Raw genomic sequence first — 26,919 nt, forward strand, 5'->3', positions numbered from 1 at the left:
ATACATATAACAGTACAGTACTATAGGAAAACTTCTACGTACTATATTGGATTAAATGTGTTGCAGTAGTGTTTTATTTTCCTGGTGATGGGAGTGATCTGCGATCGGCGTCCCTGTGCTCCGCTAGTTCTGTCTGACGTCATTACGTCATCACACTCGGAGCAGTTTCACAGCAGAGATAAAGCGAATTAAAAAACTAAAAATCAGTGTCGTATGTGAAATCAAAATCACGGAGTGTATCCAAACTATTGTAATTTAAAAAAAAGTACTGTTGTCAAACTCTAAGCGTGTTATTTCGTTTTTTTCTAATGTACATTTAATATCTCATATTATATATGATATATAAACGTGATATATATCGTTATATTGATTGTTTTATGCTTATTATGCTCGATTTTTCCTGCTGGCGGAGTGATCGGCGATCCGTTAGTTTGCCTGCGCCGCCCGTGCGTCATTGCGTCATCACACGCACAGTGTTTTTGCTTCGTCTCTTTCAAACCGCGGAGAGACTCTTGCGTTTACACCCTCGGTTTTTCCTCTCGGTTTGGACTTTCGCGCTTCATCCGATGCTCGAGCGTTTGTGGTGGATCTCGAGGAGCGGCGCGAGGCTCGGTGACGCGGAACGCGGCGAAAGCGGGGAGTTTTCTGAGGCGTTTTATTGCGCATGTTCATGAACCGCCCGAATGAACGCGGATCAATAAAACCCCGAGATCTGGTCAAAACACGGCGGAACCCGACAAACGGATCCGTTCTGTGACTGGAGTCCCAGCGAGCCGAGCCAGATCGCGCCGATCGATACCTCATCGATATCTGATCGATCGCTGAGGAGATGCGCGCGCACTGATCGCCTCAGGGATCGATAGCTGATCGATAACACATGCTGGAGCTCCGCTGCTGTCTGGAGGATGCGATGGTCACATTAGGCAGGTGTGCTCTTCCTCCTCCTCCTCCTCCTCTGGTGTGTCGGATCAGGTGGATGTGAGACACACACACACACACACACACACACACATACACACACACACACACACACACACACATCATGCAGGCTGCGCCCTTCCAGTATGATTTCTACAGTGAGGAGAACGCGCCCAAATGGAGAGGACTGCTGGTGCCGTCACTCAACAAGGTGAGACAGCTGTCAATCAATCAATCAACATACATGACATCCATTATATCGATTCATGCATTCCCCGGGATTCGAACCCACGACCTTGCTGTTGCGAGTGCAGGGAAAACATGACAGACTCGTTTATTTGATCAAGCCTAGTGCCGCCGATATCAGAAGATTATTATGAGTGACCGATATATGTGACCCTGGAGCACAAAACCGAGTCCATTTATGTGAAATTGAGATAATAAATAAGCTGAATAAGTAGCTTTCCATGGATGTATGGTTTGTTATGATCAGACAATATTCGTCTGAGATGCAACTATTTGAAAATCTGGAATCTGAGGGTGCAAAAAAATCAAAATATTGAGAAAATCTCCTTTAAAATTGTTCAAATGAAGTTCTTAGCAATGCATATTACTAATCAAAAATGAAGTTTTGATATATTTACGGTAAGAAATTCGCAAAACATCTTCATGGAACATGATCTTAATATCCTAATGATTTTTGGCATAAAAGAGAAATGTATAATTTTGACCCATACAATGTATTGTTGGCTATTGCTACAGATATAGCTGCTGCTTATGACTGCTTCTGTGCTGCAGGGACACATATAGGGTGCGTTTTCTTTCTCATCTGTTTACGTTCACTTAAAACAAAAACGGCTGTGTTTATGACGATATACTGAAGTAGTTTTGTGCGTACTGGTCGATAAATATGAAAGAAGTCATTTCCGGCCTTCTCTGCAGTGAAATGCTCGGAACGCTTCAAGGTTACACGGTTTCTTGGTAACACTTTATTTTAAAGGGATAGTTCACCCAAAAATGAAAATGACATCGTTAATGACTCATCCTCATGTCGTTCCGAACCCGTTCATCTTCAGAACAAAAAAAAAGAAGATATTTCTGATGAATCCGAGAGCTCTCTGACCCTCCACAGACAGCAACGCAACTGTAATGTTCCCAGAAACGTAGTAAAGACATCAGTGGCTAAACAGAGAAAACTAAAACAACAATTCTTCTCCTCGACGGCATTTTGGAGAGAATCACAGTGCATGCGAGTGATTTTCCTGCATGTAAACAACAAATGCAGCTGACGTTGAATTATAGTTATTTTTGTAAATCCGAACGATCGGAATCAGCTGATAATAGCCTCCTGTGATTCGATACGTCTCTCAACGTGACGCTCAAATGATCCGATCACATTTGAATGATGCAGAAGAAGCGCACACACGCAGTGAGAGCTGTCCGTCTTCACCGGGCTGGAGTCATAAGGTGTGCATAATTTAAACTACTTAGTCAGTACTAAAGTAGGTGTTACTCTCTTGAATAAAGCTCCAGGTGAAGGGTTGCCAGTTACCACAAAAAGAGCGAAACCCTTTAAAAACGCAGTATAATGAGTGGACATGGCAAAACTGCATATACTGCAAAATTAAAAGGAAGTAAGAATTTATTATAAGTAGGATATTTCACTGTAAAATATTTAGATATTATAAAGTGATTGAAGTAAAACAATAACATAAGATTTAAAAATCACACCTGAAAGTTGCATTTAATATCAATCAGCTGGCAGCAGTTCATCTAAAAGTTGAGTGTGTTTTTACTAAAAAAAATAATTTATCAAACAAAACTTTTCCTTTCTAAAGTATTTGAGTTTATTTATTATATAAAGTAGTTTTTGTCGATTTTCAGAGTAACTACATATATAAATAACTATATTGTGAAATATATTCTTACCGTGAAATAAAATTAGTCATACTGTGAAATAGAGATTTGGTCATACCGCCCACCCCTAGTTTAGAGGAAAGAATGCGCAGGTGTGGTTATACTCATCAAAATGACGCAGAGGAGAAGAATTGTTGAATAAACTTATTTTAGTTTTCTTTTCAGGCAAAAAGTATTCTCCATGACATTACATTACATTATAGTTGCGTTGCTGTCTGTGGGAGGGTCAGAGAGCTCTCGGATTGCATCAGAAATATCTTAATCTGTGTTCTGAAGATGAACGAAGGTCTTATGGGTTTGGAACGACACGTGAGGGTGAGTAATTAATGACAGAATGTTCATTTTTGGGTGAACGATCCCTTTAATTTGATATGAACTGAGCAGATCAGACGTAGTGCCGATACCGATATCAGTGACCGATATAATGAGATTAGGGGTGTAACGGTACACAAACATGACGGTTCGGTACGTACCTCGGTATTGACGTCACGGTTCGGTGTGGTTTCGGAACAGCAGGGGGAAAAAAACTAAACATAAAACTGCTTTTTTTATATTTTTCCTGTAGCTCAAATAGTAGAGCATGGCGCTAGCAACGCCAAGATCATGGGTTCAATTCCCAGGGAAAGCAAGAGCTGATAAAATGTAAAAAAAAAAAAAACTGTACCTTGAATGCAATGTAAGTCGCTTTGGATAAAAGCATCTGCTAAATGCATAAATGTAAATGTATTAAACAGTGCTTTATTGAACAAATTGCTCTCTTTTAGAGCTGCACGATTCTGGATCAATTGAGAATCACAATTTTTCCTTTTGTCTCAAATAGAGAGAATCTCCCACGATTCTGAACTAAACAAAATAATGTGTGACAAAATATCATTGCTGCAGTGTGTTTAAAAGTGTTTAATTTGAATTATTTAACGTTTTAGCATATATGTATTTAAAATATTACATATGTAATGCACCCACACTGTAAAAAATAAATAGTTGAGAAAACGTAAAATAAACATAAGACGTTTGAGTTCTCAACAATAGTTTTTTAGTTCTTCTCAGTAAAGATGCTTTGTTTAGCCGATGTAAATTAGTTTGTTCATGCAGTGCTGATTGTCTTATTTTGCTAATAGAAAAATTCTTGTCACAGCAGCTGAAACAACAATTACTGTCGTTGGGGCAATACTTTTTTTTTTCTGTTTCCTGGATGGAAAAAAAAAGAATGTGTAGTCACCACATTTTTAATTTTATGTTTATTTTCGATTGATAAACAGTGAATTGTTATAGAAACCTAACTCTAACATGTAGACAACATTGAGGAATGAAAACTTGTTTCAATAAGATTTTTCGACACTTATTGTCAGATATTTGTTCTTAGAGCCAGACGATGATGTCAGTACATCCATAACAATATAAAGCAGTTGAGATTTACTGTATATTAGTTTACGAGAGTTAATGAATGAATGCAGATCAACTTGGATATAATCACATATGCAACTTTGTATAAAAAGCTAGTTGGTAATGTAGTTACATTTTGTGATGAAATAAGAAATTGCACAGTTGGGATTTGCTAGATAGTGAGTTGGATACACTTCTATAATTGTAGGTTGAAGTTATTAATTTGTTATGTGGTGATATTGAGACTTATGAAACCTGTGAGGTTTTATTCATGACAGCTTGTACTGACAAGCCTAATTACTATTTGGTAACGTGTATCGCTGGTAAATGATGCATATATATATATATATATATATATATATGACAGAATACTTGCAAAATGATTTAATGAAATGTCTTATCAATGCATAATAATTCATATCTGTTGAAAAGATTGTCAAATGTTAAAATCATATGGCACAAGCTGATGATCTCACATTGGCTGAGTATCATGTGAATATGGGTCTGTCGCTAATGATCATCTGTTGATGTAAAGCCATCCATGAGATCTCGTGCGTCTGTGTTCATGCTCAGATTTCCAGCTGCTGATCTCGTGAACCTCTCTGCTGTGTGCCGATCCAAAATGGCAGCGCTCTGGATGCAGTTTCAGCTCACGCTCGCTCACGCTACTGTGCTTGGCAGCTTCTTGCCTTCTTGCTGCTTTCTGTGGCGCTGAATCCATAGCAACAGCAAAACTCAGAACGCTCATGGGCTGCATATCTGCCCTCATGCAAAATCCATCACTGAGATGTTTTTAACTGAGTCTATAATCCATAATAACGCTTCCTCCAGTGAAAAAGTGCATCTGCTGTTGTCTCTCGCATCATGATCCAGCCACATATTAGTTTAGAGCTGTTTTGTCTTGTAAACGATGCTTGATTTCTCTCCTGATTCAGACCAGAACACTTTATCACTGGAGGAAGCGTTATTATGGACTCTGTGGTATTTTAGTTATAAACGTCTTAATGCTGGATTAGTTTCAGCTTTTGTCTTCTCCAGATGTTAACTGATGGACTGGAGTGCTGTGGATTATTGTGATGTTTTTATCAGACTCTCATTCTGACGGCACCCATTCACTGCAGAGCATCCATTGCTGAGACACATTTCTACAAACCTGATGAAGAAACACACTCCTCCTGATAGTGGATGGCCTGAGGGTAGATGTTTATGAACTGTTCCTTTAATTTGTTGATCACATGATCCTTGATCTTACCGTCATGTGATGTGTTGACCTGGTCAATCAGCTGATATCTGGCCTGGTTAAGATCATCAGCAGTTGCTAAACATGTCTGATTAACAGAAGTGTGTCTGTTCTGATGTTTATTGAGCGTCAGTGGATGATGCTCATCTTCAGTTTTTAGCTCCGGTTCGTTTGTTGTTATTGAGTTGAATTTGGAGGTTTTGTAATGAAGTTTTTTTTTTTAAGACGTCTCTTCTGCTCACCAAGCCTGCATTTATTTGATCAAAAATACAGTGAAATATTATTACAATGTAAAACATAAGCTACAGTAGTAGAGGCGACTATTCAATTCGTCATCTAATGCACATCAATGGATTAACTTAAAACAGCACAATGTATATAATAAGTGGAAGTAATGTAATTGTCTTCATAGCTCCATTGTAGAAGTTGTTAAGAAGAGCACAACTATTTTCATGAAATTATAACCTGTTATAGGCACACTTAGTTCCCTATTGAAATGTCTCAATTTTTGTGATCCTAATCTTCATATTAACACAGTAGACTGTGCCCTATTTTTACAGACTTTTCTTAAGAGTGTAGCACACTAACTAACTACTAATACACTGCTTAAAGCCAAAGACTGTAGAAATCCTTGAAAGGGACTTTATTAAAGCATAATAGTTGAGAACGTGTGGTATTACTAGTTTACTAGCTATTAAAACAAAAACTTAAATTGTAATCATTCAAAAATGTGTTGGTGTTCAATAATTCAGTGTATTAAAAATACAGTTATGTTTTAATATTATATTATGCCTATTATTTTACAAACAAACAATCTAAATTAGCATGTGTAAAATATTTTTTTGCTGAGGTTTGATGTTGTGACACAATTTTGCATTGTGAGCAACTTTTAGCAACAAATCGACCTTCCTTGAACAACTTTCTCTGAAAATTAGTCGGCAACACTGTGCGTCTGTGCCATTCACATACACAGAGCCAAATAGTGCATTTCAAAATTATTTTATCGGCAAATCGGTTTTGAATATGACCGATACTGATATCGGTGCCGATAATCGGTCGACTCCTACACATGATCCTTCAGAAATCAGTTTAACTCTGAGTTCTTCTCATATTTTATTACCATTTTCTAAACTATAGAGAATAATCTGTGATAATGTGAGAAATGTTGAAGGTTTGGCTGTAGATATAGATAATATTGTCCATCATAACTGCAGAATAACCCGTCGTCGGAGTTCTGCGTCTGCGGAACTCTTTTGAGCTCAAATATTGTCTTGAAGTCTCTCTGAGATTTTGGTTTAATATTTCAGTAATTTTAATGCATTATTAAAATCACAAGTTGTGTTTGTTAACATTAGTTAATGCAACATGAATAAACAATGAACAACTGTGTTTTCATTTAACTAACATGAACAAATATTAATAAATGGTGTAATAAATGCATTGTTCATTGTTTGTTCATGTTAGTTAATACATTAACTAATGTTAATAAATGACAACTTATTGTAAAGTGTTACCAAATGTTTTAACATTTTTATGATTTGTTTGATTTTGATTATATAGATTTTTAAATTACGTATTTATTTTAATTGTAAATGTTTGTGATTATTAGCTTTGAAATTATTTACTTGTTTTAATTTTACATTTATGATTTAATTACCTTTTTTTTACCATAATTTTAACTTTTACATTTGTGTGATTTAATCAAAGTGATTTATTTAGATTTTTATATGATTTAATTTTTAGTAAGCACTTTTTGATCTTTTTTGCAGTTATTTACAAATGTTAATTTGACATTTATGATTTATTTAACTTTTAATAAGTGTTTTATTTAGAATTTTTTTATCTTGCAATTATTTATTAACATTTTTAGAGTTATTTTAGTTTTATATTTCACTTAATTTAATTTGACATTTTTGTGATGAATTACTAGTTTTTCCTGCTCTAGATGAATCTGAGATCTGAAGGTTGGTTTTATTGGTGTAGCAGTGATGGCATGATTTCTGGCTTGTGTTTCTTGCCCCAGTGACCCAAGCGTGTTTGACGTCAGTCCTGTACTCTGGTACAGTAGGGTAAAGTGTGTGTGTGTGTGTGTGTGTGTGGTCGCTGCTGCTCCTGCAGTCCTCTGACCAGAGTGATTGACAGCTGTCCGTCACTCTGCTGTGCTGTTGTGGATTTGCGCAGACGTCACACTGATGAACACACACCCCGAGACTCACATGAGGAACTGAGTGTGTGTCGTGTTTGAGAGATGTCTCAACAGGAAGATGTCCTCAGGCGCATTTCGCTAGAAAACCCACAATCCCTCAGATGCTGGCTTAGACTGCGTTTGTAAAAATATCTCATTGTGGGAGCTGAAGGAATTCTCTCTCACACACACACACACACACACACACACACACACACACACACACAGGTGGGAGGGAGAATAAAGACACTCCTCTGATTTGAGACATTCTCACTAGTTTATTTTAGTATCTTTGAGATAATATTGTAGTTTTCATTAATATTTTGAATTTGTTTTTGTTTTTTTTCAATATTTTCAGTTTTCACTTTAGTTTAAATTAAAGTTTTAGTCATTTTTTTTTTTTTTTCATTTTTAGTTGTTTTATTTGTTTTTTGTCTTTAGGTTTCTATTACAGTTTTTATCATTATTTTAAATTCTCTTTTGCATTTTCCATTTTATTTTAATTTTAGTTAAAGTTTTAGTCATTTTGCTGTTGTTTTTGGTCATTTTTATGTTTTTTTTGTCTAGGTTTCTATTACAGTTTTTATGAATATTTTAAAATCTTTTTTTATAAATATTTTCCATTTTTATTGAAGTTTTAGTAATTTTGTGCGGTTTTTTTGTTGTTGTCATTTTTATTAGATTTTGTCTTTAGGTGTCTATAGTTTCTATAAATATTTTGAATACATTTTCGTTTTTATCTTTTCTGTTTTCTTTTTAATTTAGTTATTTTTTGTTAACGTTTTAGTAATTTTGTTGGTGTTTGTGTTGCTTGGATGTTGCTCATTTTAATTTACTTATTTAAATTGTACATATTTGTTATTTAATAAACTTAAGTGTTTTGTTATTTTTTTCCAAGTTTATTTTTATGATAACTTTTGGTAAGTGCTGTATTTCGATTGTGTTTGTATTTTAAAATAATTTTTTATTTTTACATTTTTATTTCTTTTTTAGTAAGTGTTTTATTTTGATTTGGATTTAAAAATATGTTTTAATATACATATTTATTTATTTTCATTTAAAATTTTTATGATATAATTTTTAGTAGCTGCTTTGTTTTTTTATTTTACAATTATTTATTTTATTTTAATGATTGAATAAATTTTTAGCAAGCTTTTTTCTTTATATTGAACGTATTTTCTCTGTCACGGTTCTGTGCTGATGTGTGTGTGTGTGTGTTGCAGGTGCTGAGTCAGGTGCACCCGAAGCTGTCGTCGCAGCAGGAGGCGCTGCAGTACATCGAGGGCCTGATCCTGGTGCTTCTCAACACTCTCTGTCAGGCTCAGCCGCGCACCGTTCAGGACGTGGAGGTGAACCTCATTAACTGACTCGTTAACCGCGTCACACGCTCAGGCTCATCATCATACACCGCTGCAGTTTCTGCTCGATTAGTGCCGCAGTCATCAGTCAGCAACTCGGTCAAACACTCATTTCCAATTAAAAACCCTGATATCATGAAATCACACGTGCCGATTACAATTCAGATTTTTTTGTGTGTCTGAAAGAAGTCTCTTCTGCTCACCAAGGCTGCAGAATTTAAAACAGCTGTTTTCTATGTGAATATTATCATCAATGTTGAAAACAGTTATGCTGCACAATATTTTTGTAGAAACCGTGATGCATTTTATTTTTCAGGATTCACAGATGAATAGAAAGCTCAAAAGAACAGCATTTATTTGAAATGGAAATCTTTTCTAACATTATAAATGTCTTTGTCACTTTTGATCAATGTAATGTGTCCTTGATCAATAAAAGTATTACTTTCTTCATTTTTTAAGTCTTAAAACTGTTTTCAACATCACAGAAATAAATTACAGTTTAACAGATATTCACATAGAAAACACTTATTTGAAATAATAATAATATTTTGCTGTTTTTACAGTTTTGATCAAATAAATGCAGCTTTGATGAGCAGAAGAGACTCTTTCAGAAACAATAATAAATCTGACTAAATCCAATCCGCTGAAGTAAATGATCTAGACACACTGTTCAGCATCACTGATGTGCTTTATGCTTATATTTGTTGTGTGGATTTAGGGTGAAATATGAGCTCCCTCATTGAGATCTGATGAATATTTTACTGTCAAGAGAAACATTTGATGAATCAGAAACGCGGTCATATTGAGTCCTGACGTGACGCTGAGCATCTTGGGACTCGACGCATGTCAATAGTGCTTCTGATGTGGATGTGTCTGTTGGTGTTGACTAACTGCTGCTGTGTTTGCTTGTTGCTCACAGACGCCGCTGAGAGTCGCTCAGGTGCTTTAGTTTGTGCTGTAGATCATGTTAAACCCTCAGCGGGTTTATCATGCTCCGATCCCTCCGCTTCTCCTTCATCACAGCCCTGACCTAGAGCTGGGCGATACGGCCATTTCTTTCATATCAGTCGATATCGATAATTATCACGATAAATGTCACATTTTTATTTCTTTCGAGTTTCAAGGCAGATTTTTGCTCCAATGTGAAAGTTGGAAAAAAGTTGGTTTTTTAAGGTTTGTAATATTTTGATACTTAATTTCTATAATCTAAATATTCTTAAGAATGAAAAGTTTGTTGTCATTTGAAAGTGTGGAGGCCTTCTTGCATTATTATGCTGTTATGATTATATATTCAGTGGCATAAAATGGTCTTAAAATGACAATTATTGAATTATTGAAAAATCGCACAACAAAGTTGTTATCATGACAGGCCTAATTATCGTTATTGATTTATCGCCCAGCCCTAGCCCTGACTCTCTTCATCATGTTCTCTCTGTGGTTGTGTTGTCTTTGATCCTCATGTGATCTCTGTGTCTGCTGTGGTTTGTGTGTTCCTCACGTGTGCTGCTGTTCTTCAGGAGCGAGTGCAGAGGAGTTTCCCGCACCCCATCGAGAAATGGGCCATCGCAGACGCTCAGGCCGCTATCGAGAAGAGGAAGAGGAGGAACCCGCTAGCGCTGCCCGTCGACAAGATCCACCCGCTGCTCAAGGTGCCTCATCAACCTGCAAAACATGCGCCTTGTTTCATCAGAGCAGCATGTCGTTATTTATGAAGTCAGATCTTTTGAAAGGACACTTCCGTCTTTATTTATTTATTTGATTTAATAATAATGTATTTTATATTTAGTTATTTGTTTTTAATTCTAAAAGAATTTAATTCATCATTTTTATTAAATAATATCATTATAATTTATAATGCATTATTTTAGATGTAGTTTTAATTAATAATATAGTAATAATTTAATTAATAAATTGAACTGTAATATTATCATTTATAGTGTATTTATAATTTTTTTATTAATTATGTTAATAATTTAATGTATTTATTTATTACTTTATTTGATTTCATAAACGCATTTTAGGATTAGTTATTTGTTTTTAATTGTAAAATAATAATAGTAATTGAATTCATCATTTTTATTAAATATCATTATAATTTATAATGCATTATTTTAATTTTAGTTTTTAATAAGGATAGTCATTTAATTTATTTGATTTAACAATAATATCATTTTATTTAATTAATAATAATAATAATAATAATAATAATAGTAATTTATTTGATTTAATAATATTGTATTTTTTTTTTTTTAATATTATTATTGCTGTAGTAACAATAGAAGTAATAATAATACTAGTAGTAATAATAATAATAATTGATATTATTATTTGATCATCAAGCTTTTATGGCTCATAGTCTAATATAGTGAGAATATGGAGGAAAAAACAGAGCTAAAATTTGGTGGCATACAGAGTTAAAATTATGAAAACTCCAAAAACACAGACCTAACTGTATTAGAGTGGTTTTCCAGCAGTACTGTTGATGTCCAGATGAGGGCGCTGACGCTCCTGTGACTCCACACATGAACATCACTCAGTCTGTGGTGTGCTTCACTGAGGTCCTTGTGTTTGCTGTGAATGAAGCGAGCGTGTGGTCATGTGACCCTGACGGCTCTGTGTCTCCTGCAGGAGGTTCTGGGTTATAAGATCGATCATCAGGTGTCGGTGTACATCGTGGCGGTGCTGGAGTACATCTCTGCCGATATACTGAAGCTAGCTGGAAACTATGTGCGAAACATTCGCCACTATGAGATCTCGCAGCAGGACATCACTGTGGCCATGTGTGCCGATAAGGTACGACCAACCGGACACACGGACGCACCATTCAGCAAAAGTTTGCTGTGCTTGTTTGTAGGACTGCATAATTTGACCAAAATTTTGTGATTATATATCAATATGGATATAAAATAAAAATAATAATGATAATAACAATAATTGTTACTACTACTGAATATAAATACAAAATACCAAAAATAAAAAAGAAATGCCATGACTGTAATAACAAAAGTATTTAAGAAAAATATAATGGTAATAATAATAATAATAAATCAGTAATAATAATAATAATAATAATTTTAATTAAAACAATTCAGGAAAAATGTAATTCAATTAAAAATTAATTGAAATATTTAATTTAATTTAAATATAATAATAATAATAATAATTTTATTGTTAACTGTATTATTATTACCAAATAATAAAAACTAAATAAAACCAAAATATGAAATATTACTATTTTAATATTTCACTGTAAAAAATGAGTACTTAAGAAAATAATATAATATAATAATTTTTATTTTAAAGCTCTTTGTCGCTATCTGTGTTTGGGTTATGCTCCGGTGCGGATGAATCTAATGTTTTGAGGTGAATGTGTAGCCGTCAGTCACCGCACCGGTGTGGATATTTACTGTACTTCACAATCTCAGATTAGTCTACGCCTTGGAATATATGACCCAAATAAGAATTTTCACCGTATATTGCCATCTGAACAAGCGAGTAACAAGTCTGCCGCGTTTGTTCTGACCAACTGAGGAAAAAAGCATTACCATAAATCACGCTACCAATGGTGATTAAATCTAACGATCGGTTAGCTCATATCACATCTAACTGTGCAAATTATTATTATTGTTACTTTATTCTCAAATTATTAATGTTAACAACATCAGCATTGCGTGACTATGAGTATAGTGTGTATTAGCGTAGATTTCAATTTCTGTACAGTCTAATCTCTAATTGTCATACCATTCGAATTTCATATTAAGAAATTCTTTTAACCAAAAAGCAAACTATGCTCCCTTCAAACTGGTTTTCTTTAAAATACAAATCTTGTGTAAAAGAAGCACATTTAAAACTGGAATAATTTAATTTCATTCACACGTGTTTCATAAACACACAATCCTTTCTGGATCACAATCCGCCATCAAAATGATACATTTAATAATTCCAGCTGCTGTGAGTAAAGGCTAAACGATCCATCGCCTGCAGGATCCTCACATGAGACAGCATACTAGCCGGGACAACTTCTTTATGTTTACAGACCTGACGTAACGACGCAGTGCCATGCTTGAATTTCCCGCCGAAACCTACCCGTAACCACTTAAATTAGAAAACATTATTATAAGATAACCGCTGTGAAACAGGCTAAAGTAAGTAGATAGTTTTAAACACTGGCTGGTTATGTACTTACTCAAATATTGATTTTGTATCATTTTTAACCAAAAAAAGTTACTGACTGCAGCTTGAAATAATAATAGTTATAATAATAATATTACTGCTACTACTACTAAATAAAAATACCAAAATAAAAATATAAATAAAAATAATATTATTGCATTATTTTGTTGTAAAAAAATAATAATAATAATTATTATTATTATTATTATTTTAATTTAGAAAGTTTTATTAAAAATATAAAATAACAACAATAATAATAATTATTATTATTATTATTTTAATTTAGAAAGTGTTTTATTAAAAATAATCATTTTAATAATACTCATTTTTATTCATAATTGTATTATTATTATTACATAAAAATACTAAAATAGAAAAGTACTATTGTAATATATTTTACAAAAATGTGTTTTTAATTAAAATACCATAAAAATGATCATTTAATTTTACAATACAACTCTAAAATGACACAATATTCATGGCTGTCTTAATTTCTTCATTTTCAAAACTTTTATTTTGACGAACATCGCTGGAGCCTGTCTCAGACTCCGCCCAGCTCTGTCTCATTAGGCACGTTCGCCTTGAAGCAGCGCTGCGCAGAATGATCACCGTATGAAATCAAAGTACCGCGGGAGCGATAAGAAAGCAGTCGGATCCTATGCGTTGAATCACTCTCGCGGTACTTTGATGTCATACGGTAATCATTCTGCGCAGTGCTGCTTCAAGTCGAACGCGCCTATTCTCCGCCCAGCTCTGTCTCAGGCCCCACCCAGCTCTGTCCCAGACTCCGCCCATCTCTGTCTCTGACTCTGATCAGATCTCTCGGGCCCCGCCCTGCTCTTTCGCAGACTCCGCCCTGCTCTGTCTCAGGCCCCGCCCAGCTCTGTTTCAGATTCCGCCCTGTTCTGTCTCAGGCCCCGCCCAGCTATGTCTCAGGCCCCGCCCAGCTCTGTCTCAGACTCCGCCCAGCTCTGACTCCGCCCCTGTGTCTGTGCTTGCAGGTGCTGATGGACATGTTCCATCAGGTGGAGGAGGACATCAGCGTGTTTCCTCTGGACGAGGAGCCGTCTGCGGCCGAGGAGCAAATGTACTATGACCTGGTGAAGACCTTCATGGCGGAGGTGCGTCAGTATCTGCGCGACCTGAACCTCATCATCAAGGTTTTCCGCGAGCCCTTCGCCTCCAACACCATGCTGTTCTCCCCGCACGTGAGTCCCGCTCCTCATCCTCGCTCCTCTGCTCTAGAGCTGTTGCGATAACCACAAAACATTCGAACATTTGAACCCTTTCCAACAATGACTGTATGATTTTGAGATGCATCTTTTCACACTGAGAACAACTGAAGGACTCGTACGCAACTATTACAGAAGGTTCAAACACACACTGATGCTCCAGAAGGAAAAACCATGCAGTAAGAGCCGGGGGTGAAAACCTTTGAACAGAAAGGAGATCAGTGCATTTTTCTTATTTTGCCTAAATATCATGTTTTTTCATTTAGCACTGCCCTTCAGAAGCTACAGAAGATACTTGCATGTTTCCCAGAAGAAAAAATAAGTTAAATTTACCCTGATCTTCAAATTCAAAAAGTTTTCCCGGCTACATCATTCAGTCATTGTTGGAAAGGGTTCAAAAAAAGCAGTCATAAGCAGCACAGCTATATTTGTAGCAATAGTCAACAATACATTGTATGGGTCAAAATTATCCATTTTTCTTTTATGCCAAAAATCATTAGGATATTAAGTAAAGATCATGTTCCACGAAGATATCTTGTAAATTTCCTACATTAAATATATCAAAACTTCATTTTTGATTAGTAATATGCATTGCTAAGAACTTCATTTGAACAACTTTAAAGGTGATTTTCTCAATATTTAGATTTTTTTGCACCCTCAGATTCCAGATTTACAAATAGTTGTATCTCAGACAAATATTGTCCAACAAACCATACATCAATGGAAAGATTATTTATTCAGCTTTCAGATGATGTATAAATCTCAATTTCAAAAAATTGACCCTTTATGACTGGTTTTGTGCTTCAGGGTCACACATATCTTATTCAGGTCAGTACTAAATAAACAATAACATGCATTTTGTATGATCCCTCTTATATTGGTAAAATAATGAACGTTTTGCAGATTCTGAAAGAGGGATGAAAACTTTTGACCTCAATTGTGTATATATATATATATATATATATATATAAATGCATATAAGTATACGCATATGTATGTGTGTGTTAAAAATGTGTCCCGTTTCTCGCACGATTGAGCCACTCAGAATCAGCGCAAGGTAAATTCGCTGGTCTGCTCTGATCCTGTAGGACGTGGAGAACATCTTCAGCCGGATCGTGGACATCCATGAGGTGACGGTGAAGCTGCTGGGGCTGATCGAGGACACGGTGGAGATGACCGACGAGGGCAGTCCTCACCCGCTGGTGGGCAGCTGCTTCGAGGACCTCGCTGAGGTCAGACGCTCACAAATATATCTCCAATATATTTATTATATTTACAATATACAATTTCTAATCATTTTTTATTACATTTTAATTATTAATAATAGCAATGTTTAATAATTATTTAATAATTTAATATTTTATTAATAATACTATTTTTAATAATTTGTTTAATTGTTTGTTAATAATAATAATAGTAATCATTTAATTCATATATTTTATTAATAACAATATTTTATATATATATATATATATATATATATATATATATATATATATATATATATTTTTTTTTTTTAATTATGTATTTGTAACATTCGTAGAAGTAATTCTTATAAATGTATTTATGTATTATTAATCTGTATCGCTCCGCACTACTAGTAAGATGATTCTGTGTTTGTGTGTTGTGGTGTGTGATGATGAAGTGTGTCGCTCTCTGTGTGACGTTTGAGCCGCTTGTTTTTCCTGTCGTCGATTAACTCTGAGGTGTGGGCCATTTTCAGGAGCTGGCCTTTGACCCCTACGAGACGTACGCACAGGATATCCTGCGCAGCGGCTTCCACGACCACTTCCTGAGTCAGCTGTCCAAACCCGGAGCGGCCATCTACCTGCAGGTCAGAGGTCACAGACGCACTGGAGATACGAACACACACACTGCTGGCCAAAAATGATAAGAGCACTAGTATTATCAGCAGCTAAAACTGGTTTTAAGTCAGTTATTTCTCTCTTTAGCTGGAGTGTGTCAGGAGGAAATATCAGATTACATTCCCAAACATTCATTTAGCCATTAATTGTAATAATCCAGTGATATTTTTGTGTTTCAGTCCATCTGTGAAGGCTTCAAAGAGGCGGTGCAGTATGTTTTACCGCGGTTACTCCTCACGCCCGTCTACCACTGTCTGCATTACTTCGAGATTTTAAAGGCGAGTGTCATCAGCTTCCCACAATGCACCTCACTGACTCACACATAACTTCTGAAGCCAAATGATGCAAATGAATCGTTTCCAAACGTACAGGACAAGCCTGCTGTCTGTGCACTTTCACATCTTTATAACGCTAGCTTTAGAGGTGCGCTTCACTGTTCTTCTCTAGACTCTTTAACCAGACTATTTCAAACATATTTGACATTTCTAAATTTAGAGCATCAACACTTTTCAAACCCTGCTGCAGGGTTTAATAATGATATTATAATTATAATAAATTATTTTGTTTTTTAATAAATAATAAATATAGTAATCATTTAGTTGCATTCTATTTAATAATATTATTAATAATTCATATTGCATTTTTATTTTAATTTGTAATTAATAATAATAATTTGTTTTATTTGATTGAATAATAACGCATTCATGTGTTTATAAAAAAGTTTGGAGGTGCACTTCTCCAATTCTATTTTTAATTTCTAAATTTAAAAAGGTTTAGCGCATGAACACTTTTCGAACACTGTTGCATGATTTAATTATAATATTATAGCTTATAATTTTTTATTTGTATACATAATAGTAGTAATCATTTAATTACTTTTTAAATTAATAATAATGTAATTTATAATGCATTATTTTAATTGTACTTTTAATAATAATTATTATTATGATTATAATGTTTTATATTAATTAATAATAGTACATTAATGTTTATAAACAATTTTGGAGGTGCACTTTTTCTTTTTTCTTCTTAGATTCTATTTAACTCAACTATTTAAAAAAATATTTTCAATTTCTAAATGTAAAATCTAAATTTACAGCATTACTACTCTGCAGTTTCCCAATCTGAGGTTTGTGAGTTGATGAAAAGCTAATAATTAAATCATAAAAATATACAATTAAAATAACTAACTTTAAAATAAAAGCAGTCACATTAAAATGCATTAAAAATCCTTTAACAGACATCAGAGAACCATGAACATGCGAATGTGTTGTTCAATTCTTAAAAATGATCTTATAATCTCAGGAATGCTTCGAGTGAATATTTGAGCTCAAAGGGGTTCGGCTGACAGAAACACGGAGGCGCTGTGAGTTTGGATGATTGTGTGTTGTTATATTGATGGGTTGTGTGTGGCCTACATTCACTCGTGTCGATGGATCTGGGATCAGTGATTCTGTCTGGAGTCACAAGGATCTGAACATGTGCCTCTTCCAGAGCTCCAGCATTCCCAGCAGCCCTAAGCTGCTTTTCTGGATTCTTTCTGAGGGATTTATGGAGCAGAAAGCAGCAAATCTCTGCCGCTGTAACGCCTGTACAGACCTCTCGGCTGAAGTCAGAAATATCTGTTTGCACACATGAGCTGACGAGAGATATGAGAGGATTCTGACATTTGTTCTGTCCATTACAGACCCACACAGAAAATTCAGTCATTTAACAACACATTCGCATGTTCACTTTAACATTATTTATTTTAATTAGCATACTTAGGATTTAATTAATTGTACTTAGTGATTTATGTTGTTTGGGTTAATTAAATATATTTATTTTAATTTTTTAACGATGTCATTAATTTGTAGCAAATATTTTTTTTTTGGATTTGATTTGATTTTGAAAAAATATTTGCTACAAATTAATGACATCGTAAAAAATTATTTATTTATTTTAATTTTTATAATTTATTTTTAGTGTTATTTTGATTCAAATGTAATTAAAACATATTTTTATATTATATTTTTGATTTAACATATTTTAAATAAACTTTGTACATTGTAAATTTTACAATGTTATGATTTAATTAATTTAATGTTTTTATGTAATTAGTGTTTTATTTTAATTCGCTTAATATTTTCAAATTAAATTTTCAATTTTTTATTTTATTAATTTTTAAGTGTTTTTTTTTATTGCTTTTAATTTGTACAAAATATTAATTTTCATATTCATAATTTAATTTAATAAATTATTATAAATTATTGACATTTTTGTGGTTCATTTATTATTTGTTTTTATCATCAACTACTGAACCCCAGTTTGGGAAACCCCGACTAAAGCATTGTGAGATGAGTCTAAATATTTCTCATCTCTGTCTGCTGCTCTACAGCAACTGGAGGAGAAGAGTGAGGATGAGGAGGATAAAGAGTGTTTGAAGCAGGCCATTACAGCCCTTCTGAACCTGCAGAGCAGCATGGAGAGAATCTGCTCAAAGAGCCTCGCCAAGAGACGCCTCAGGTACACACACACACACACAATAAAAAGCTGTCAGTTGAGACATTAATATAATATTAATGGTTAAAATTTAACAACAGAGTCCAAACTATTAAATTCAAACATGCAAACATTTTAATTGCAACTCTGTCAACTTTTAATAACATATTTATGTTTCTACTCCAATTTTTTTGTTAAAATATAAACTTTTAAACAGTGCATGTAATAAAAACTAATAAAAACAGATTTATTCAAACATACAATTAAAAAATGAAAACCTGATTAACAGGTTGAGTAAACGCACACACACACACTAATAACACACACTTATACACACACACACACACAAACACTAAACACACGCTCACACGTTTACTCCGCTCTCTAATTGTGGACTTGTATTGTTTTTATATACAGCTAGTTATACTATAATGCAGCTCTGACCCTAACAGGAAACTTTCAGCATTTTTACAATTAATTAATAAATTAATAAATTTTTATTTTATTTATTATTTGATTATTTAAAATTGTATACTTATAAATATATATATTTTTTAATATATATATGTGTATGTGTGTGTGTGTGTATGTATATATATATATATATATATATATATGTGTGTGTATATATATATATATATACAGTTTTATTACACAATAATTTTTATATCATTTTACAAATAAAGAAAATTTATATTACTGAATAGTTGTAATAGTACTTAATTCAAATGACATAACATTTGTTAACATGTTGTTGAGGTTAAAAACTGTTATAGTTGGAGTTATTGGCTGGCCATTGTGTCCCGTCCATATCATAAACATACATGTGATGAAAGTGTTTCACACACTCACACACACACACACACACACACACACACACGGGTCTCCACCCATCGGCCCTCATGTGTTTCCCTCTGACCCTCTGATAGAGGTGGAGGTCTGTTGCGTCAGGTTTGGGCGTCCCGGCTGGTATTGTTCTCAGAGAGAGAGAGAGAGAGGAAAGCAGCTCTTGGTCACTCGCTCGCTCTCTGAGAGAATCATGAGGATCTGACCTGGTTTCTGCTGGTTTTGCGCCGTGGCTGGTGTTTCTGTGGTTTTATGCGTTCGTGTATGTGGAAAGGATGGCTGATCTTACGGTATGTGTGTGTTCCTCATCACTTTCACGCTGTTTGTGGAGTTATGAACGCGATTAGACCAGAACAAAGAATCCATCTGTGAGCGTCTCAGATGATTTATGTTTTTAACTCCGTCATGTTGTTGAAATCATTATTCTTGATTCTTCCACTTTTGCGTTTAGTTTTAGGGTCGAGTGATTTCAGTGTAAACCAGCTCTTAGTTTTGAAGAGGTTGAGTTTTGTTGATCGGACGTTCTTGAGAGGGACACGATTACAGTTACAGTCGTGTTTGGATCTGTATTAAAGGGATAGTTCGATCAAAAATAAACATTAGCTGTAAATGTGCTCGCCCTCAGTCCATCTGAGATCAGGATGAGTTTGTTTCTCCTGTTGTCTCTCGCATCAAAATCCAGCCACATATTAGTTTAGAGCTGTTTTGTCTTGTAAACGCTGCTTGATCTGCAGATTTCTCTCCTGATTCAGACCAGAACACTTCTTCACTGCAGGAAGCGTTATTATGGATTATAGAGGAAAAACGTCTTAATGCTGGATTTGTCTCAGCTTTTGTCTTCTCCAGATGTTAACTGATGGACTGGAGTGCTGTGGATTATTGTGATGTTTTTATCAGACTCTCATTCTGACGGCACCCATTCACTGCAGAGCATCCATTGCTGAGACACATTTCTACAAACCTGATGAAGAAACGCACTCATCCTAATCTCGGATTTAATTTTTTAAAATTATTTATATTGCACCTTTCAGAACAAAGTTACAAAGTGCTTTAAAATAAAAAGATACAACAGTACAGGAGTAAAGTACAAAAATACCAGTTAAAAACTAATCTTGGATGGCCTGAGGGTGAGCACAAATGTTGTTTTTTAGTGAACGGTTCCTGTTTGTGTGTGTGTGTGTGTGTGTGTCTTTGTGCGCTTGCGTGTGTGTGATGAGGGTAATAGTGTAACACTAGTGTAACAGTGCAGTGTGGCTCTGCTCCAGCGTGTGGCGCTCTTCAGTGAGACGCTGTCATGAGGAGGGACAGTCTGCGCTCTCAGCGTGTCCACAAACACACTCAGAAGTAAGATGTCTTTAAGCAGTTCCTCCTTCGCTCTCGTCCTGTGATTTGTAACACCAGAGGCAATCAGACTCCTGCTCCTACTAAGAACATCTTAGACTCAATCTGATGGTGTAGAAGCGTGTCTCCTTCAGGTCCTGGAGGGCTGTTGATCTTAAAGCTGATTGGACACTGTACACTGCTTATGTAATGGTGAGGAACCTCCAGGACTTGGTTTAGTCCTCAGTAAGAGCAGATTCATCTCCCCTTCCTTCCTCGTCCTCTCCAGTGATTGTACTGTGTTTACTTCAGCTTTACTCTGATATTCTCATGTTTTCCGTTAGTGTTTTTGTATGGCTGGGTATTGACAGATTTTCACTAATCAATTCGATTCTGATTCACAAGCTCTTGATTTGATTTGATTCTGATACGATTTTATAATGATTCATTTGGATATATGTTAGGTACAGTAAATGTAAATTTTTCTGAAGGAAAACAACCATCCAGGGTTATTATAGTTGACTAAAATCATTAAAAAAAAACAACTAAAAAAAACTTTTGTGAACTTAAAATAAATTAAACTTTAACTGAAATAAAATATGAAAAAAATCTCCTAAACTTATTTTATTTCAGCTACTTGCCATGGCGACATTTTCATTTAGCTTAATTTTAATCAAAAATTTATGAAAACTGTATAGATGTCTAAAAAAAAAAAAAAAAAAAAAAAACCCTACCAAAAATAAAAATAAAAACTAATTCAAAATATTAATAAAAACTAAAATAGTATTTCAGTTATGCTGAAAATAAAAAGCTGTCAGTTGAGACATTAATATAATATTAATGGTTAAAGGGGTCATATAATGCTACATGCAATGTGTGTTGGCAGTGTGTACACAACCACCCTATAATGATAAAAACCCACCCAGTGTTTTTTTTGTAATCTTGTTAAATCTTTACCCCTTTCTCAAATCGAGCCGTCTGTCTGTGTGACGTCACATGGACGGAGGCCCCGCCCACGATAGTTGATTGACAGCAGGTTTCAGCACAGACTGCACTGGAGTCGTACCTCAGAGCCGCGCTGAGTGAGCTGTCATCAGCCGCTTCACCGCCGGAGCAGATGTAGACCAGAATGACTCCTGAGCGATCGAGGTGTTGTGTTGTTGGATGTAATAATGAACATAGCAGTCGTCATTTACTCCCGTCATCTGAGCCGCTGAAGAGGATTAGGTTTGGTTCTGAAGGGAATGCGCCCTCCATCTACATTAATGCGTCTATGTTCGCGCGAATCATTCGTGATCCAGCTTCACCTCCAGAAGAAGTGAGTACAAGGTTTTTTAAATGAATCTTTGCAAATGGCCTTTCCTAATAATGTGCTAATTAGCTAGTTTCACGATGAATGCGGCTAAAGTAAACAGTCCCTCAGAGAGTGGCTCGGATGAGAGGGGCGGAGTCAGCAGAGCTCATTAACATTTAAAGGAGAAGGACACAATACGGCTTGCTCTGACAAGAGCTGTTTTTGACAGGGTGAAAAAGGGATGAAAAATTTTAACCAAACTATGTTACAGAGCTTTCATTTAGACCCTAAAGAATAATATCAACTTGTGGAAAATGGGCATTATATGACCCCTTTAAAATTAACAACAGAGTCCAAACTATTAAATTCAACTTTTAAATAATTTTTTTCAATATAATAATCAACAGTCCAGTAAAAAATTTAAAACATTTTAATTGCAACTCTAAGTCAACTTTTAATAACATAGTTATGTTTCTACTCCAATTGTTTGTTAAAATATAAACTTTTAAACAGTGCATGTATTAAAAACTACTAAAAACAGATTTTTAAACATAGAATTAAAAAATGAAAACCTGATTAACAGGTTGAGTAAAAATACAGTCAGGTCCATATTAGGGCTGCAACTAACGATTATTTTAATAATCGATTAATCTGTCGATTATTTTTTCGATTAATCGATGAATTGGATTTTTTTTAAAAAAGCATTCATTTCCAACCCTTTATTCAAAAACAGAACTAAAATCTTTAGAAAGTGCACAAACATGTTGCTCCTTGACCATCCCTGAGCTGTTATAATAATAATAAAATAAAATAAAAATGGACTAACACAAAAAACATACACATGTATGCTTTACATCTGGGGAGTGCAAAAATTAAATAATTTAACAACACTGCGTCGTTAGCGTTGGTATTGTATCAGACACCTGCACTTAACATTATATGAAAATCAAGCTCAAATGGAGTTAATAATGTTTTTGACCAGAGATTGACGGAGATGTTTTGTCTGTCGTTAGAACGGCTGTAACTGTTATGCAGTGCATAAGTGCATTAAGTGCATTATGCTTTCATCAACTTTTACAGGTTATATAACTTTGATTGTAGCTATATGGGCGCTTAGTTTTTCTTGTTGTTTAATACACTTGGCCAAAATCTCAAATTAAGCGCTTATGCACATAATGCACAGGATATTTAAAACGATATAGACAGCAAATAACTAATTCTTCTCCACTCTTCAAACACACAAAAACATTATCCTTTACTGACATAGTGTTTGAGTAAAGAAAACGCTGTACTATTCAAACACCAATTATTTATTCACCCTTGCATTGCGAAAAAGCAGAGATCTCATCTTCTCCAGGCTGTGCGCGCGTCAATCTGAACGGAGGCGGGTGAAGTTACGAGGTCTTGCTGAGAGCTCGATGATCCAATGGCGTTACGAAGTTTTACTGACAAGTTATTTTAATGCTTATCATTGGTTTACTACTTTTAAAACTCTCTGATTTAAAATAATAAAACGAATTATAAGCGACTCAAGTTTGGATAATTTTTCACAGCACCTGACTGGGCTAGGGTATGGCAACTGCATACTCTGCCATACGCAAACGCCGCCCCTGCTCCCACACCTTGGATGACTTGGGTCGCACGGATTTCTCTGCCTCCGCCATGTATCTTTCCTCTACCTCCGCTGCTTTTTAATTTTTAATTTTTTTACTTTTTGTTTTTATTTATGAGGCGCCAAACTCTGTTAGCATCCGTGCGCGAGAGAGACCGAGTGTGTTCACTCCGCTCCGCTCAACTAAAGTTTTTTTTTTTTTTTTTTTTTAATAATCAAACGTCTCCGCGTTGCGCGACACAACGAATCGATTATGAAATTCGTTGCCAACGCTTTTAGTAATCGATTTTTATCGATTTAATCGATTCGTTGTTGCAGCCCTAGTCCATATATATTTGGACACTGACACAATTTTCATAATTTTGGCTCTGTTTGCCACCAGAACAGAATTAAAATGAAACAATCAAGATGAAATTGAAGTGCAGACTTTACGCTTTAATTCAAGGGGTTGAACAAAAACTTAACATAAAATGTTTAGGATTTACAACCATTTTTATCCCCCCCCCCATTTTCAGGGGCTCAAATGTAATTGGACAAATAAATATAATCATAAATAAAATTATCATTTTTTATATTTTGTTGAGAATCCTTTGCAGGCGATGACTGCCTTAAGTCTGTAACTCCTGGACATCAGCAGATACTGGGTTTCTTCTTTCTGAAGCTTTGCCAGGTCTTCACTGCAGCGGACTTCAGTTGTTGTTTGTTTGTGGCTCTTTCTGTCTGTAGTTTAGTCTTCAGCGAGTGAAATGCTGCTCGATCGGGTCCAGATCAGGAGATTGACTCGGCCGGTGCAGAATATTCCACTTTTTACCTTCACAAACTCCTGGGTTGCTTTTGCTGTATGTTTTGGGTCAAAGTATGAAGCGCCGCTGAATCAGCTTTGCTGTATTTGACTGAATCTGAGCAGAGAGTATATCTCTACACACTTCAGAACTGATCCGCTGCTTCTGTCTTCTCTTGGCTGGATGTTGTGAAAGGGTTTTTCTTTACTATGGAGAGGATTCTCCGATCATCACCACTGTTGTCCTCCGTGGACGTCCAGGCCTTTTACCTGCTTAATTGATGTAGAAATAATGAAGGAATAGCCCACATCTGTCCATGAAATGGCTTTTGAGTCAGTTGTCCAATTACTTATGGTCCCTTGAAAAAGGGGGGAGGTACATATTAAAGAGCTGTAATTCTTTAACCTTTCCTCCAACTGTGATGAGAATTAAAGCTCAGAGTCTGCACTTCAAGCCCGTATTCATTATATAACTAACTTGAATATGTTTTGGTCAGCAGCTAAAATAATACAAATTGTGACTGTGTCCAAATATATATGGACCTGACTGTGTAATGAATATGTAATATAGTGCATATATTTATCAAAATGCTTCTCTGTGGAGTTGTTTTTCTAGCTGAATATTGAGTTTATGGTTTTTAAATTGAAAGCTGTTCTATTGATGTCTTTCTGTGGATGAATCACTGATTGATTGATTACATGATTCATGATTGATTTCAGTAAGTTGTTCTGATTCTGATGTTCATTCATGTTTATTTGCTGCTGTAACTAGTAGTAAAGAGGAAGAGATGATCAGCGACAGCACACGTTAAAGAGCCACAAAAACACATTTAGTGAGGAAACTGACAGTTATCAAAAGTAACTTATTGTGATTATTGCAGGCACTACAAATACAGTTTAGAGGAATCAACTAAAAAAAGCATCGACTAAAATATCAATCTTAGGATTTCATAATCCGTATCAGCTCATCAAAATGATTGAATCGTGAATGTATAGTCAGCCCAGCCCTGTTTTTGTGGCGTTGTCTCCTGATGGTTGTCTGTGTCGTGTCTCTCAGCGAGTCGGCGTGCCGCTTCTACAGTCAGCAGATGAAGGGCAAACATCTGGCCATCAAGAAGATGAATGAGATCCAGAGGAACATAGACGGCTGGGAGGGCAAAGACATCGGCCAGTGCTGCAACGAGTTCATCATGGAGGGGACGCTCACGCGGGTCGGCGCCAAACACGAGCGCCACATCTTCCTGTTTGACGGCCTCATGATCTGCTGCAAGTCCAACCACGGCCAGCCACGTTTGCCAGGAGCCAGCGCTGCCGAGTACCGGCTCAAGGAGAAGTTCTTGATGAGGAAGGTGGGCAAGAAATAAAACCACAATTTCTATCAGAATCAGGGCTGTCAGTCGATTAAAAGTTTTAATCTAATTAATTACATTGTCGATTAATCTAATCACAAATTAAATTTGGCTGTAAAATTACCTACAAAAGATTATTTAAAGCCATTATTGTGTTAAATGAGAAAGTATCAAATAAACATTACAAATAGTAGCTTTGGAAAGAAATATTTTATTTGATTCAACATAATTTATTACACAAATGTTTAGGCTACAACGGCCTAACATAAACTATGAAACATAAAAGATTTTATTATAGATATAGATAGATAGATAGATAGATAGATAGATAGATAGATAGATATATTATTATTATTCTTTTTTTTTTTGTTCATACAATGAAAGTCATTGGTAACCATAACAGTTTAGTTACCAACAGTCTTCACCTTCTTTTATGTTGTGCAAAAGAAAGTCATACAGGTTTGAAACGACATGATTGATGACAGAATTAAGTTTTTTTGGGTGAACTATCCCTTTAATGTTTTGATTTTATTTTATTTTTAATGAAATGATACTCTAAATAAGAAACTAAAACTCCCAGCAGGTGGTGGTAAATGTCTTTGAGTCATTAATTCATTTGATTTGTTCAAACGGCTGATTCATTCAGGAATGAAGTAAACGGCTCACTTTATGAATAGGCTACTGAATCATTGGTTCACAATTTGTTCAAAACGCTGATTCATTCAGAAACTAAACACCGCTGTGTTGCTCGGAGATGCACAACAATTCTGCTGACGTAATATTTTTTCTGCAAATATAAAATATTTTAATCGAGTTATTTTTTTTCATAACAAATTAAGTTAACGCGTTAAACTGACAGCTCTAATCAGAATATTTGACCATTTCAAGATAACAAATTTTTAACATTTAGCTAGTCCACTTCAAAACATGACTACAACATGATTCAAGTAACATTCTCTTTATTA

At 35.0% G+C, this 26,919-nt stretch overlaps 1 protein-coding gene across 1 annotated transcript in view; it reads left to right on the forward strand.

Annotated features, from left to right (window-relative positions):
• The first annotated feature begins 23 nt into the window (after nt 1–23).
• sos1 (son of sevenless homolog 1 (Drosophila)) overlaps nt 24–26,919 on the forward strand; it is a 52,473-nt gene continuing 25,577 nt past the window's right edge. Inside the window, exons 1-10 of the mRNA XM_058790475.1 lie at nt 24–1,129; nt 8,867–8,992; nt 10,519–10,650; nt 11,630–11,794; nt 14,176–14,382; nt 15,495–15,638; nt 16,130–16,240; nt 16,451–16,549; nt 18,649–18,776; nt 25,663–25,954. Coding sequence (XP_058646458.1) covers nt 1,043–1,129; nt 8,867–8,992; nt 10,519–10,650; nt 11,630–11,794; nt 14,176–14,382; nt 15,495–15,638; nt 16,130–16,240; nt 16,451–16,549; nt 18,649–18,776; nt 25,663–25,954 — 1,491 coding nt within the window. The 5' untranslated portion in view covers nt 24–1,042. The remainder of the gene's footprint in view (nt 1,130–8,866; nt 8,993–10,518; nt 10,651–11,629; nt 11,795–14,175; nt 14,383–15,494; nt 15,639–16,129; nt 16,241–16,450; nt 16,550–18,648; nt 18,777–25,662; nt 25,955–26,919) is intronic.

This window comes from Onychostoma macrolepis, chromosome 11 (assembly GCF_012432095.1).
Source record: "Onychostoma macrolepis isolate SWU-2019 chromosome 11, ASM1243209v1, whole genome shotgun sequence".
NCBI classification, from domain to species: Eukaryota; Metazoa; Chordata; class Actinopteri; order Cypriniformes; family Cyprinidae; genus Onychostoma; species Onychostoma macrolepis.